This window comes from Mustela lutreola, chromosome 6 (assembly GCF_030435805.1).
Source record: "Mustela lutreola isolate mMusLut2 chromosome 6, mMusLut2.pri, whole genome shotgun sequence".
Lineage (NCBI taxonomy): Eukaryota > Metazoa > Chordata > Mammalia > Carnivora > Mustelidae > Mustela > Mustela lutreola.
Window position 1 is genome coordinate 42,966,702 of NC_081295.1, and position 12,625 is coordinate 42,979,326.

The window sequence follows — 12,625 nt, forward strand, 5'->3', positions numbered from 1 at the left end:
TACCTCAAAATATTAAAAATACTCTGCAAATCTGACAGCACTGGGTACTTTTATTATACAGAACTTAATAATTAACAAAACGACTTCCATTCTCCTGGCACTTTGATACGAGGACTTAATAAAAGAACAATATTGAGAAGCTCCCTCTATGGAAAAAGAATGAGGTAAGGAATACAGCCTCAAGGCCTGGCTGCAACTGTTACCTTCTTTCCTCATCAACACGTTCTAGAACAAGCTGATACTATGCACTCACAGTCTTTCCTTCAAAGATTTCAGAGCCTTTTATGAAGTTCCATCTGCAGTATCCAGCACTATTAATCCCATTTAGATGTTCTCCTCCTCATGTAACTGTGTCCCTCACTATCAATAGCTTCATATAGGTCCTTTTTATTCTCTTGTGTTGCATGTAGATAACCAATATACGCCACGCAAAGTGAAAGGGTTATCAATCCGAAAGCCATTACAGGTTTGTTCTGCCAAAGAAAAAAAATGATAAATCCTCATTAATTAAGATTAATAATTTGAGGAGACCTAAATCTGTTGCACTTTCCTCTTGACACACCAAGTCTATTACCACACTAGCACTGCTATGGGCTTTTCCCTTATAACAATTTACCCAGTTCCTTATCCAATCAATTTAGCTCCTGATAATTCAGAAATTAGAAAAGACTCCTGCTCTCCTCTCCAGTTCTTCTCCTGTGTACAGCCTGATCTCAGGCCTCCACCTTCAGAATGGTGGTGTCTGGGAGATAGGCTGGGGAAATGAAGCACAGAAATGAGTCTGGTGCTCAGAGTTTTCACTGTTATCTGGGTGACAAGAAGAAGTTGTTTAACATGCCTCAACCCAAGCTTCCCACTGGCAAACCTTCAATTACTTAATCTTGTTAGGAAGTGAGGAATGAAGTATATATGCTATTCTTCTTGCCTAAGTTCATGGATAACTAACAAAAAGCCCTTCATTTTCACATCATATATTAAGTACAGCAAAAATGACAATGTATACACTCTTCTCTGGGAACCTACTCTATAACCTCAAGAAATTTAGTGATTGGGGCAGATACTATGCTGTTATAATAATCTTGATTAACTGCTGAAAAATCCAAGACCCTAAGAGACAAAGCGATGTAACTTTGAAATTGGAAAAAAAAAAAAAAATAGGAAAAGATGTTCACAACTCCACAGAAATGTTTTGTCCTGTCAAGAGTATAATTCAAATCTTCCTTTTTGTGTTCACACTCAACAAATTAATGTTTCTTAGGGTAAGCGTGAGTGCACAGTAGTGATACAAGTTTAAATTAGTATTCTCTGCTTCTGTCACATCTGTTGTATTACTATTTCAAATCTTAATCATCAAAAGAAAAAGGTCAAACTTTTCCACTTGGATGGACACATAAGAAGAGCCCTAAGCTCAAAGGGGTTTAAATCTACAACTCTTGAAATACACTTGGCAATTAAAACAACACATTTGTTCAAAGGTTTTACAAAATTCTACCTTGACTTAATGATCTGATTGTTAAACTGACCTATTTAACTTTAAAACAGTTTACACTGGCAACTATGTTATTAATATTCTAACCAAATTCAATATATTTAAGTATATTATATAATATTTGATTTCATTTACATTTTTTCTATTAATATTTATTTTTACATAAATTTCTATTTATGTAAAAATAAAACTGGTCAAATATATTCAGTAATTTGCAACAAGAATATAAATGATTAGCTAACTCCCTTACATTGTATGTTTAAAACTTTTCATGATATTTGCAATATCTCTTAAGTAAAAATAATACAGTTAAAGCTGGGATTGTAGAAAGAATGATCAGATATTCATTTTGTTTTGTTTCAATGGAAGATCTTATTTACTCAATAATACCTGATCAAACAAATATTTCTTTAGTGCAAAAAATATTTCAAATTAGTGCAACCATTAAAATAAAATTTTAGATAGGAATTTGAGAAGTTGATCTATTAATGTGCAACTATATTGTTAAAGTTCTCAAATACCCTTAAAATAGTTTTATATGTATATTTAGAGAAACAGTATTTAAAGTTTTCCTTCCACCTGCTTTTATTCAGTGAGCTCTTACTAGTCAACACAGAATTTTCATGATAAAATGAAAACTTCCGGGACGCCTGGGTGGCTCAGTTGGTTAAGCAGCTGCCTTCGGCTCAGGTCATGATCCCAGCGTCCTGGGATCGAGTCCCACATCCGGCTCCTTGCTCTGCAGGGAGCCTGCTTCTCCCTCTGACTCTGCCTTCCACTCTGTCTGCCTATGCTCGCTCTCGCTCGCTCTCTCTCTGACAAATAAATAAATAAAATCTTAAAAAAATAAATAAAATAAAATAAAATGAAAACTTCCTATTTCTGATAGCCTAGTTAAACTGAACATAATGACTTATCCTGGATATATTTCTTACAGGTTTAATGAAGAGCTCTGGATTCACAGCTCGAAATAAGGTTGTTGTACGGACCCCTCTGAACCCTGGGTTTCTAAAGTCTTTCTCTTTGGATGGTTCCTCTTTAAAGCCAGGAGACTCCGGTGCTGAAGACATCTTCTTGACTAATGAGGATTTATTACCTAAAAATAAGAAAGAGACCTTTTTTTTTTCCCCTTCATGACCATTTTTTTATAATGTTCTTTAAAAAATCATTCTGTACTCATTCATTTTCTTGAATCCCAGTCCAGTTATATACAAAGTGATTGCCAATTATTTTATTACTTTGTGTAACATGTACTCTGTAAACAGTACTTTAAATTTTGTTTGGTAACAGTTATTTAATATTTCATCTCTTAGAACAAACCGGTGAAACGGGCAAAAGTTGTTTTACTACTTTCACAGAAGCCTTGGTCTGAGCCACCTTGTACTTGTTATATGAAAGGGGTACTAAGGGAAGGAGGGGGCAGAGAGTAATTCATACCCTTCATTTCCTCCCATTTTCACTACTGCTCACCTTGAAACAGCTGGAGGGCTGCTAGCATTCCTCAGTTTCTCCCACAGCTTCCCCCTGGCCCGTGCTCAGCATCTGCTGGCCTACCCAAGCATGAGTACCAAGCAGTAAGGGCAGGTAGTTACTTTCATTCCTCATTGTGTGTCAGCGACTCTCTGGGAAAGACTGCTCTGCCATCTTCTCATCTGAATATCCTTTTCTCCTCTTAATCACTCTAACTCTCTGTGTCTTTTGGCTTCCAGTTCTCCCAGCTGGAGTGTCAACATTTTGTGAATACTCTCTTCTAGATACCATTAGGCAAAAGCTTATTCTTATCATTCCTGCCATCTAATGCTGGGGAGGGGTGAGGGAGAGTTGGGAGGGAAAAGGTAGCCAAGAGAGCTTCCAAAGGCTGAAATTATGACAATATGAATAAAATTCTCTGGGGAAATGCTGTAACCCTACCATACGGTAAATGTTATAAAACAAGAGTCAAACATTCACATTTAAACGCTCTTTGGGGCTTTGTTCAATTAAGGATTCTTCAAGTCTTCAATTTTATTGACTTTATAAAAGCAATATTTTTGTACCTTTATTAATTGTGGAGAAAATTAGGAGTTCAGTTTTTTTCTATTTTCTTTAAAAAAAAAAAAAGATTTTATTTATTTGAGAGAGAGAGAGAGCATGAGTAGGAGAGAGGCAGAGGGAGAAGAAGACTCTCCATTGAGCAGGGAGCTGGACAAGGGGCTCGATCCCAGAACCCTGAGATGATGACCTGAACCAAAGGCAGATGCTTAACCAACTGAGCCACTCAGGCACTCCAGGAGTTGGTTGGTTGGTTTGTTTGTTTTTTCCCCAAAACTTTTTGTTGAAGTGATTACTTCATCTATACCACTTAGTTGGATAAACACCTTGTCAGAAACACTTACTTGAAGGGAAAGTATTCTCAATGCTCCCTATACTTGCCAGGGCTTCTGAAATGTTCACTGTTCTCTGTTCCATCATCCACCAGAGGTTATGGTTGTCACTGTCATTATCAACATCATCATCATCATCACTTTCTGGCTCCAGTCTGACATTAGTTAGCACTCCTATAGCAACTTTTGGATTTGCTCATCTACTTGGAAAATAGTTCATCTACTATCTCTAGCCACAAAGCCTTTAAAATCAAACTGGTTTGGGAGACTAAGAGAGTTGGCAATTAAGTACCAGAGTATTTCAAATACCACGCTTGGTTTGCAGTCTTCCAGGTTGACCTCAGGGGTTCCATAGCAATCATACCTGCTTTCAGCCAAAATTTCACTATGTGGATGGCTTCTGCAGACCACCAGATCTCAGCAATCACATTTTCTGTATTCTCTTCACCACTTAAATTTAGAAAGAGTTGTTTCAGCAGTGTGCTTTCACTGTGAAAAGTATACCCCCATCTAATAGCTTTAGAATAGCTCCATGCAATTCAACGGGAAAAACTCAACACATGCCTGATCCAAGCATAGGAGTGTGTTATAGGCAGAGCAACTGTCTACCAGCAGGAGGATATGGCATTTTGCTCCTTCCATTCTCTTGCCAGCGTTTCCTGGACATTCATTAAATAAACCTCTCATCCTTCAGATGCGTGTACTGGCTTTGTAATCACAGGGGAGCAAATGAGCATTTCTGAAGCACTGAGGATAAACCAACTTGCCAATGACAAGTAGTCTCACGTTTCTGTCCAAGATGTGTTACAGCAGAATACAGCAATCATCTAGCTTCGTTTACCTCTTCTGCAAGAATACAGCAATCATCTAGCTTTGTTTACTTCTTCTGCAAAGGACTTTGCAGACCTTGGCCATGAGGTATATGACATAGCAACTCAAAGAACACAGTTCATCAGCATTTCAAACATCATTCAAACTGTAACTAACAATTGTTTTTTTTAAATTTCCCCTGTATGCAAGTTACTGATTTTCTCCACTGGGACACTGTTTTTTGTTTTGTTTTGTTTTTCCCACTACAGACAACTTAGAAACAATTCCTTAAGATGCCTGAAATTTGTTCAGCCAGAATACACTTGCTTGAAACTCATCATGCCCAAGGCTGGCAAAAAATACACTGCTTTCTGCTGACCCAGAGGTCTACTTATGAGCCTATGTCCTGCACTAACTTTAAAAAAAAATTTTAAGCTTATTTATTTTAAGTAATTTTAAGTAATCTCTATACCCAATATGGGGCTCAAACTTACAACCCTAAGATCAAGAGTTGCCTGCTCTTCTGTCTGAGCCAGCTGGGTGCCCCATCCTGAACTAACTTCTTGATATCACACAAAAATAGCTTTAATAGGGGGGGGGGCCCTGGGTGGCTCAGTGGGTTAAGCCTCTGCCTTTGGCTTGGGTCGTGATCCCAGGGTCCTGGGATGGAGCCCCGCGTCGGGCTCCCTGCTCAGTGGGGAGCCTGCTTCCCTTCCTCTCTCTCTGCCTGCCTCTCTGCCTACTTGTGATCTCTTGTCTGTCAAATAAATAAATGAAATCTTTAAAAAAAAGAAAAATAGCTTTAGTAGGGACCTGGCATTTGCTTCTGCTTTAGGTCCAGAATCCCTTTTATATAATCTATTGATTTATATAATCTACTGAACAATACTTTTAACTTCCTCTTCATCTACGGCCTAATCTTTCCCAAATGTCAACAAAATGAGGAAGGGATGGTAAATTCCTTTGTGGCTACTCCTTTCTTATGGCAACAACCTACTCCTATTGCTTTGATTTCATTCTATGAAAACCGCTGGCATTTCATCTTTCTCTCTCAGCCATGAGAACAGGGTAGATGGAATGTACCACTAATGCATTTGGAATTTAAGTGACAAATGCTGATCACCAGATGCCTAAGCTAAGTTCCAGTAATGTTTCGACTTAAGTTAATAACATGATTAACTTTAACACTGGGAAAGAAAATTTAAAAAGAAGCAATCATTTAAGTGGAAGCAATATTATAGAATATAAATCAGCTCTGCCCATTAAAAGAAATGTGAGGCAGGAAATAGTTAACACAACAGCCACTTTAAGACTAAATGACAGCCTGAGTATACTGCTAATTGAAACTGGGGCATTAGATAAAAATACTAGGAAGGCCTGAAAAGGCAAATACACAAAGGTCATTCATTCATTCATTCTAACTATAAACTGACAAAGTGGCATTTTCCTTCAATTATTGAGAAACTGCTGCATGTAATTAAAACAAAGATATCTAGTAGACTATGGTTTAAAATTGTTCACTGGGAAGAAAAACAAGGTAATGGGGAAAGTGGGTACAGAGGGCACATACTGTAAAGCACAGAAAGGTCCTCAGACCACCGTTAATCATTCTGTGATTACATTCTGTGCTGATAAAATTTGCCAAGAATTGAGGATGGTTAATGCAATCCTTACCTCAAATCCAAAAACAAGAGAGGGAGAAAGAGACATTTCACTATTTTACAATCAAAGGATTGCAAAAAAATTTTTTAAATCAAATCAAAGGGATCTTCAATGTTGAAATTCAACCTATATTGAAATGTCTGTAAAAAGTATGGATTAAGAGTGTTCTAACATGGGACACCTGGGTGGCTCAGTGGGTTAAAGCCTCTGCCTTCGGCTTAGGTCATGATCCCAGGGTCTTGGGATCAAGTCCTGAATTGGGCTCTCTGCTCAGCAGGGAGCCTGCTTCCCCCACTCTCTCTGCCTACCTCTCTGCTTACTTATGATCTCTCTCGCTCTCTCTGTCAAATACATAAATAAGTAAAATTTTTTTAAAAAAGAGGGTTCTAACATGAATTGTAATGACTTAAAAAAAAAAAAATTAAGTAGGCTCCTTCCCAGGAGGAAGCCCAATGCAAGGAGCCCAACCTCCAATGTGGGAAGCCCAACTCGGGGCTTGAACTCATATCCCTGAAATCAAGACCTGAGCTGAGATCAAGAATTGAACATATAATTGACATATAAAGCGTCCATGTAATGACTTAAATTTATTTGCAAGATTCCTTGGTCTCCTCTTTTCCTTAGCAGAACCTATGTTTTCTTTGTAATGAATGAAGGAAGTAAATAATCAAGACAGTCCTTATTATACTGCTATCTCCAGACATCCATATTCACCTTAATAATACACTATTTATTATAAACTTTTTACCAGAAATGACAAAGAACACCTGAACTGGAAGCTAGCAGAAATGTTTATTAAAGGGACAATTACAAATTAAGGGATTACCTATCATACTATATTTTAAAAGATTTCATGTACCACAATTTCCATCATTTGTGGATGGAAAGTATACTTTCTGCGAAGTATATAAGTAACATTTTCCATTATATATGTCTTTTACCAGATATGGCATAAGACAGTTCAATTTTATTGCTGCTTTCTTTTTTTTTTTAAGATTTTATTTATTTGAGAGAGAGAGAAGGGGCGGGAGGAGGATCAGGAGAGGCACAAAGAGACTCCTTACTGAACATAGAGCCTGACTCAGGGTTCAGTCTCACAACCCCGAGATCATGACCTGAGCTGAAATCAAGAGTCGGATGTTCAACTGATTAAGACACCCACGTGCCCCTACTGCTGCATGTTAATAAGTCACAGTCACAGTCACTGGGAGGTTATAGCAGTTCTCCCCAAAATTGCATGAATTTGTTTATATAATCTATTGAACAAAGAAATCTTAACATCATTCTATACTTTAAATAAAAAAATATAGATTACTGAGTACAAAAAGGGCTTTTGTAGTCAAAAATTTGTTCCATATGGGCACCTGCGTGGCTCAAGCATTAAGTGGCTGCCTTCGGCTCAGGTCATGATCCCAGGGTCCTGAGATTGAGCCCCGCATGGGGCTCCTTGCTCAGTGGGAAGCCTGCTTCTTCCTCTCCCATTCCCCCCTGCTTGTGTTCCCTCTCTTGCTGTTCACTGTGTCTCTCTGTCAAATAAATATTAAGAAAAAAAATTGTGTTATACACAACTATAAGAAACAATACAACAAAAAACCTTTTCCTGTAGAAAGTTCTTTTGAATCTCTTCACATGCCTGGCCCACAGAGCTACAGATATATGGCTGGAGCAGAAATTCAACTTGTGTTGGTTGTCTAAGTAAAGTACATAGAGTGCAAAAACTTAGTTATTTGTTCACAGATGTGTTCACTGTCAAAACTTTTGGGGAAAACAAATATCTCCATCAAAAGTAAACTTTTAATCTAGAAGTAAAGCTATTTTCAAGTGCAGAGCTAATGTAAATTCCACTTTTAAAAGCTGCAGAACTAATCATAAATTCAAAGCAGAGCAATAATCTGACATCACCACTCAAATGCACTGTACCTTAGACAAAAACATCTATTTAACATCTAGCACACTTCCCTTAGAACTTCCGGTCCTCCCATTACTTTGTCCAACTTCTCCCCTCACTCTTTGTTCACCACTGTAAGTAGCAAGCACTTAAACTTGTTTGCATATGATACTGACCAATCTCGACTTACACTTGCTTTCAAGATAGGTTTACTTTTAAGCTAGGGAAAAAAAGTCATTTATTGTGTTAAAAAGACACACACACAGTCTGGCAGGGATGACCGAAACCTGGCACTGCACTGCTGCTGGTGAAGCAATTTGGTGATTAGCCTGTGTGTGGGCCCACTTGCAAAATACTCAATAAATTAGGTATCTAAGGGGCCATCCCTGGCGGGTGCAATCTATCCAGCAGCCCCTACTTGTATTTCTTCATTTTTTCCATCACTCATTTCTTGTTCCCCTACTGACAAATGATATGAAACTGCCGTTTATATGTTTTTTAAAAACAGAGTAAGATTTTTATACCTACCCATAAATAAAAAGGATCTAAATTCAGCTGCATTTACTTCATATGTCCCTCCCTGGTAAAAAGTTCATCTTTTTCTTATGCCCATCCTCTTGTGAAGGAAATACGTGATTGGAAAAGAAAGCAGCAGAGAGACAGGATGCTGCCTCACACAGCTTCATAAGTGTCATCCACACCTCAAAGTGTGAGTGAGAATGGTGCCCTCCTGGAACTAATGCACAACGCGTGAGCCTGTACAACATAGTCCTAGACAGTCAGAACTGGTCATTTTTGGATGATTTTCCCTCCCTTACTAAATTTTTTGCTCAGGCAGATGATCAGAGTGTATTTGGCAACTGATATTGAACAATTCACTGGTATGACTATATTATGTTGTACATGGAAATCAGACCAAGATAAAAAGACTATGAGTTACTTTAGGGAAAAATTTCATCTTCAGATGTTCATTTTTGAAATCAGCATCTCAACAGAAGATGTCAAAACAAAACCATCAGAATTATAGAATGTTAGTGAGAATGAACCTTAGCAATAATCAAAGCCCCCCCCCCCTTTTTTTAAGATTTAAAGAATTCTAAAACAGACAAACTATTTTAGTGGAGATATAAAATACACTTGTTATTTTAGTTTCACATACCACACTATCTTAATATTTAAGAAAATCATTTGCAGTCAGGGTCAGAGCACTTCAAAAAGAATTTAAATTAGAATAAACAAGTTTGGGATAGACTCAGACGGCTTTGTGTTTTCAAGGGATTCGGCATAGCCTCAAATTCCTTCCAGTCTTGCTATGTGTAAGCTGGAGGTCTTGGAAGAGGTGACAACCTCTGCAGGCTTCAGTTTCCACCTGAAAGGGTACTGTTATCTATTGCACAGAACAGCTGTGTAGATTAAGTGAAATAACACTTTTTAAAGGATGTAAGAGATGTTCAATAAATGACAGCTATTGTCATGCTTACCACCTAGTCCAATTCCCTTTTTTAAACACAGAAACCTAGACCCAAAGAGACTGGTCTTTGCCAATGAGAGTGAGATAACCCAGGTCTCTCAATTTCCAGCCCACCCCTATTCCACTTCACCCCCAATGGTACTCTTTATCACCAGAATTACAAAACATAAAATTATAATCATTTAAATTTTTTTAAATGGATTCTGTATTTGTTGTTTTGATGTTTAAAAAAAAAAAAAAGTTTAAAAAAGTGCCTTTCCATCTCTTGAATTTACTGTACCTGAGTAAGGGAGAAGGGTTTTCCCAACGGCTGTTACAATCTGAGGTAGTGGTGCATACTACTTCCCTCCCCATACGGTGGTATCTACACCACAGCTGGCTATTACTCAGAGACAGATGCATCTGAAGCCTCCAGAAAAAAAAGAAACTGCGCGGGGGAACTGCAAGGGGGAACACGTGACTGAAGGAAAGAGACACTTCAGGTGAAAACAATCTCAACACCTCTTCCCTCTGAAGAGCAGCCTGGTGAGCTGGGACACCAAGAAACTGGCCAGGAAGTGGGAGGGTTCCTGACGTGAGGCGGCGCAGGACCAGCGCCGGGATCTTGGCATGTGAAGGCCGGGAAATGGGCTCTATGAGGTCAGGGATCCCAAAGACGGTTCAGGGCGTCCACAGAGTAGCGACGGTTCGGGGGGCTGGAGAGAACGCCGTCAGGCCCGACGCACCTGGAAGCGAGGCCCACAGGGCGGCCCCCTGGACAACGCCAGGGACCGGACAGTGGGGGTAGGGGGAAGAGCACCCTGTTCCCCCGCCGTCGCCCATCACCCGCCGCCCCTCACCTGCTGCGAGGTCACCCACCCTGCGCGTCCTCTCAGCTCCGCCTCCTCGCCGCGTGCAGGACAGAGCCGCCCAGAGCGCCCATCAGGTTCATTGCCACAGCGGCCCCTACAGCGTGGAGGCCGCAAACGCAGGGGCGGGTGCGTTGCTGGCCTCAGGCCTCTGACCGCTCCTCTAGCTCCCAGGTGGTGGCGCCGCCCACGGATTCAGCTGTTGGGAGCTTGCAAGAGGCGTTTTTAGTTTCTCCCTTTACTTTTAGTTTTCAGCCTCCCAGGGTTCGATTTTCGTGTGTCTGTGTTTTGTAGAAATACAAGGAGACAACATCTAGACATTTATGTACATATGTATTTATCTACATAAATACATACTGTATTTATGTATTAAATACATAAAAATGTATTTAATGGAAGGGAAAAGCATTCTGAGACGGGAAAGAAGGCTATCCTCCAGCCTGGATTTTAGAAGCACAGTGGTTCAAATATACAGTTAATACTCTGTCATTCTCTTAGTGTCTTGACATTCCAAGATGCAAGGTGTGTGTAGCCATGGTTGTGATAAAAATAGATAGGGTTGCTGGTTTGTACATACTTTCTTGATGTTAAAGTTTCTTGGTATGCCAGTTGCATTAAAAAAAAAAATAGGGGTCCCCAGGTGGTTCAATTGGTTGAGGGTCTGATTCTTGATCGCAGCCCAAGTCTCGATCTCAGGGTCCTAGTTCAAGCCCCATGTTGGACTCCACATTGGGTCTGGAACCTACTTTAAAAAATGATAATAATTTTTAAAAATGATAAAACAAACCAAATAGAATAGCGGGTGCCCAGATTTGGACATGAATTTGTGTAAAGTTTGGGGAAATGAATTTTGAATTTAAAACTCGTTCATTCAAGCCAAATTAACTTTGTATTTGACTTGAGTTTTAATTTCCAGAAGATCATCAGCATCTGATATTGCTAGACAATTTTCTAACAAATTCAGTTATAACTAAAAAGCTGTTTATGACATGAAAAGGTGCTAATTGTCACTAATTATTGAGGAAGTGCAGATCAAAATCACAATGAGATCACCTCACACCTGTTAGAATGGTTAGAGGTACATGTTGACAAGGATGTGAACAAAAAGGAATGCTTCTGCACTGTTGGTGAGAATATAAATTGGTGAAGCCAGTATGGAAAACAGTATGGAGATTCCCCAAAAATCTAATAATAGAAATACCATATGATCCAGCAATTCCACTTCTGGACATATATCCAAACTAAATGAAATTACTATCTCAAAAAGAGATCTGCACCCTGTAATGTTCATTTGCAGCATTTTTATAATAGCCAAAATATGGAAACAGCCTAAGTGTCTGTCAGTGGGTAAATGGATAAAGAAAATGTGGTATATATATACAATAGATAATGATTCATCCCTAAGAAAGAAATCTTGTTGTTTGTGACAACATGGATGGATCTTGAGGAAATTATGCTAAGTCCTCAAGCATAGTCAGTCAGACAGAGAAAGATAAATACTATATATCAAGTACATGCAGAATCTAAAAAAGACAAATTTGTAGAAATAGTGACTAGAATGCCAGTTACCAGGAATTGAGGGCATAGGAGAAATGGGAAGATATTGGTCAAAGATTACAAACTTCCAGTTAGAAGGTGAGTAATTTCTGAAGATCTAAAGCACAGCATAGTGATTACAGTTAATAATACTGTATTTCATACCTGAAAGTTGCTAAAGGAGTAGTCTTAAATATCACCAAAAAATAATAACTAGTTGATGCTCTGGTGGTTATCATTTGCAATACATATGTATGTTAAATCTAAGACATTGGACTCCTCAAACTTCCACAGTGTTATATATCATTTATATCTCGGTAAAGCTGGGGCAAAGGGGAAGTCACCCACAAAATCAGGCAAAGGATCTATATACCAAACACAATACCAAACTTCCAGATGATGTTCAGAACTCTCGCAAAGAAAACAAAAAGCTATTTGTGTAATAGCCACAGAACAACAGAGGGTCACAAAATGTTCTTGTGCTACATTATCGGCATACCCGTATTTTCTCCTTATCCCTTGGGGTTCTCCTCCCTAATCAGTAAAATACCAAGTATC

General features: G+C 38.9%; 1 protein-coding gene across 1 annotated transcript; it reads right to left on the minus strand.

Annotated features, from left to right (window-relative positions):
- Nucleotides 1-30: 30 nt before the first annotated feature.
- Nucleotides 31-10,663, minus strand: SMIM8 (small integral membrane protein 8). The gene is made up of 3 exons (XM_059177133.1): nucleotides 10,523-10,663; nucleotides 2,425-2,585; nucleotides 31-473 (listed from the first exon to the last, which is right to left on the minus strand). Exons 2-3 carry the CDS (start codon nucleotides 2,557-2,559, stop codon nucleotides 315-317), a joined length of 294 nt encoding a protein of 97 aa, XP_059033116.1. The 5' UTR covers nucleotides 2,560-2,585; nucleotides 10,523-10,663; the 3' UTR covers nucleotides 31-314.
- Nucleotides 10,664-12,625: the final 1,962 nt, after the last annotated feature.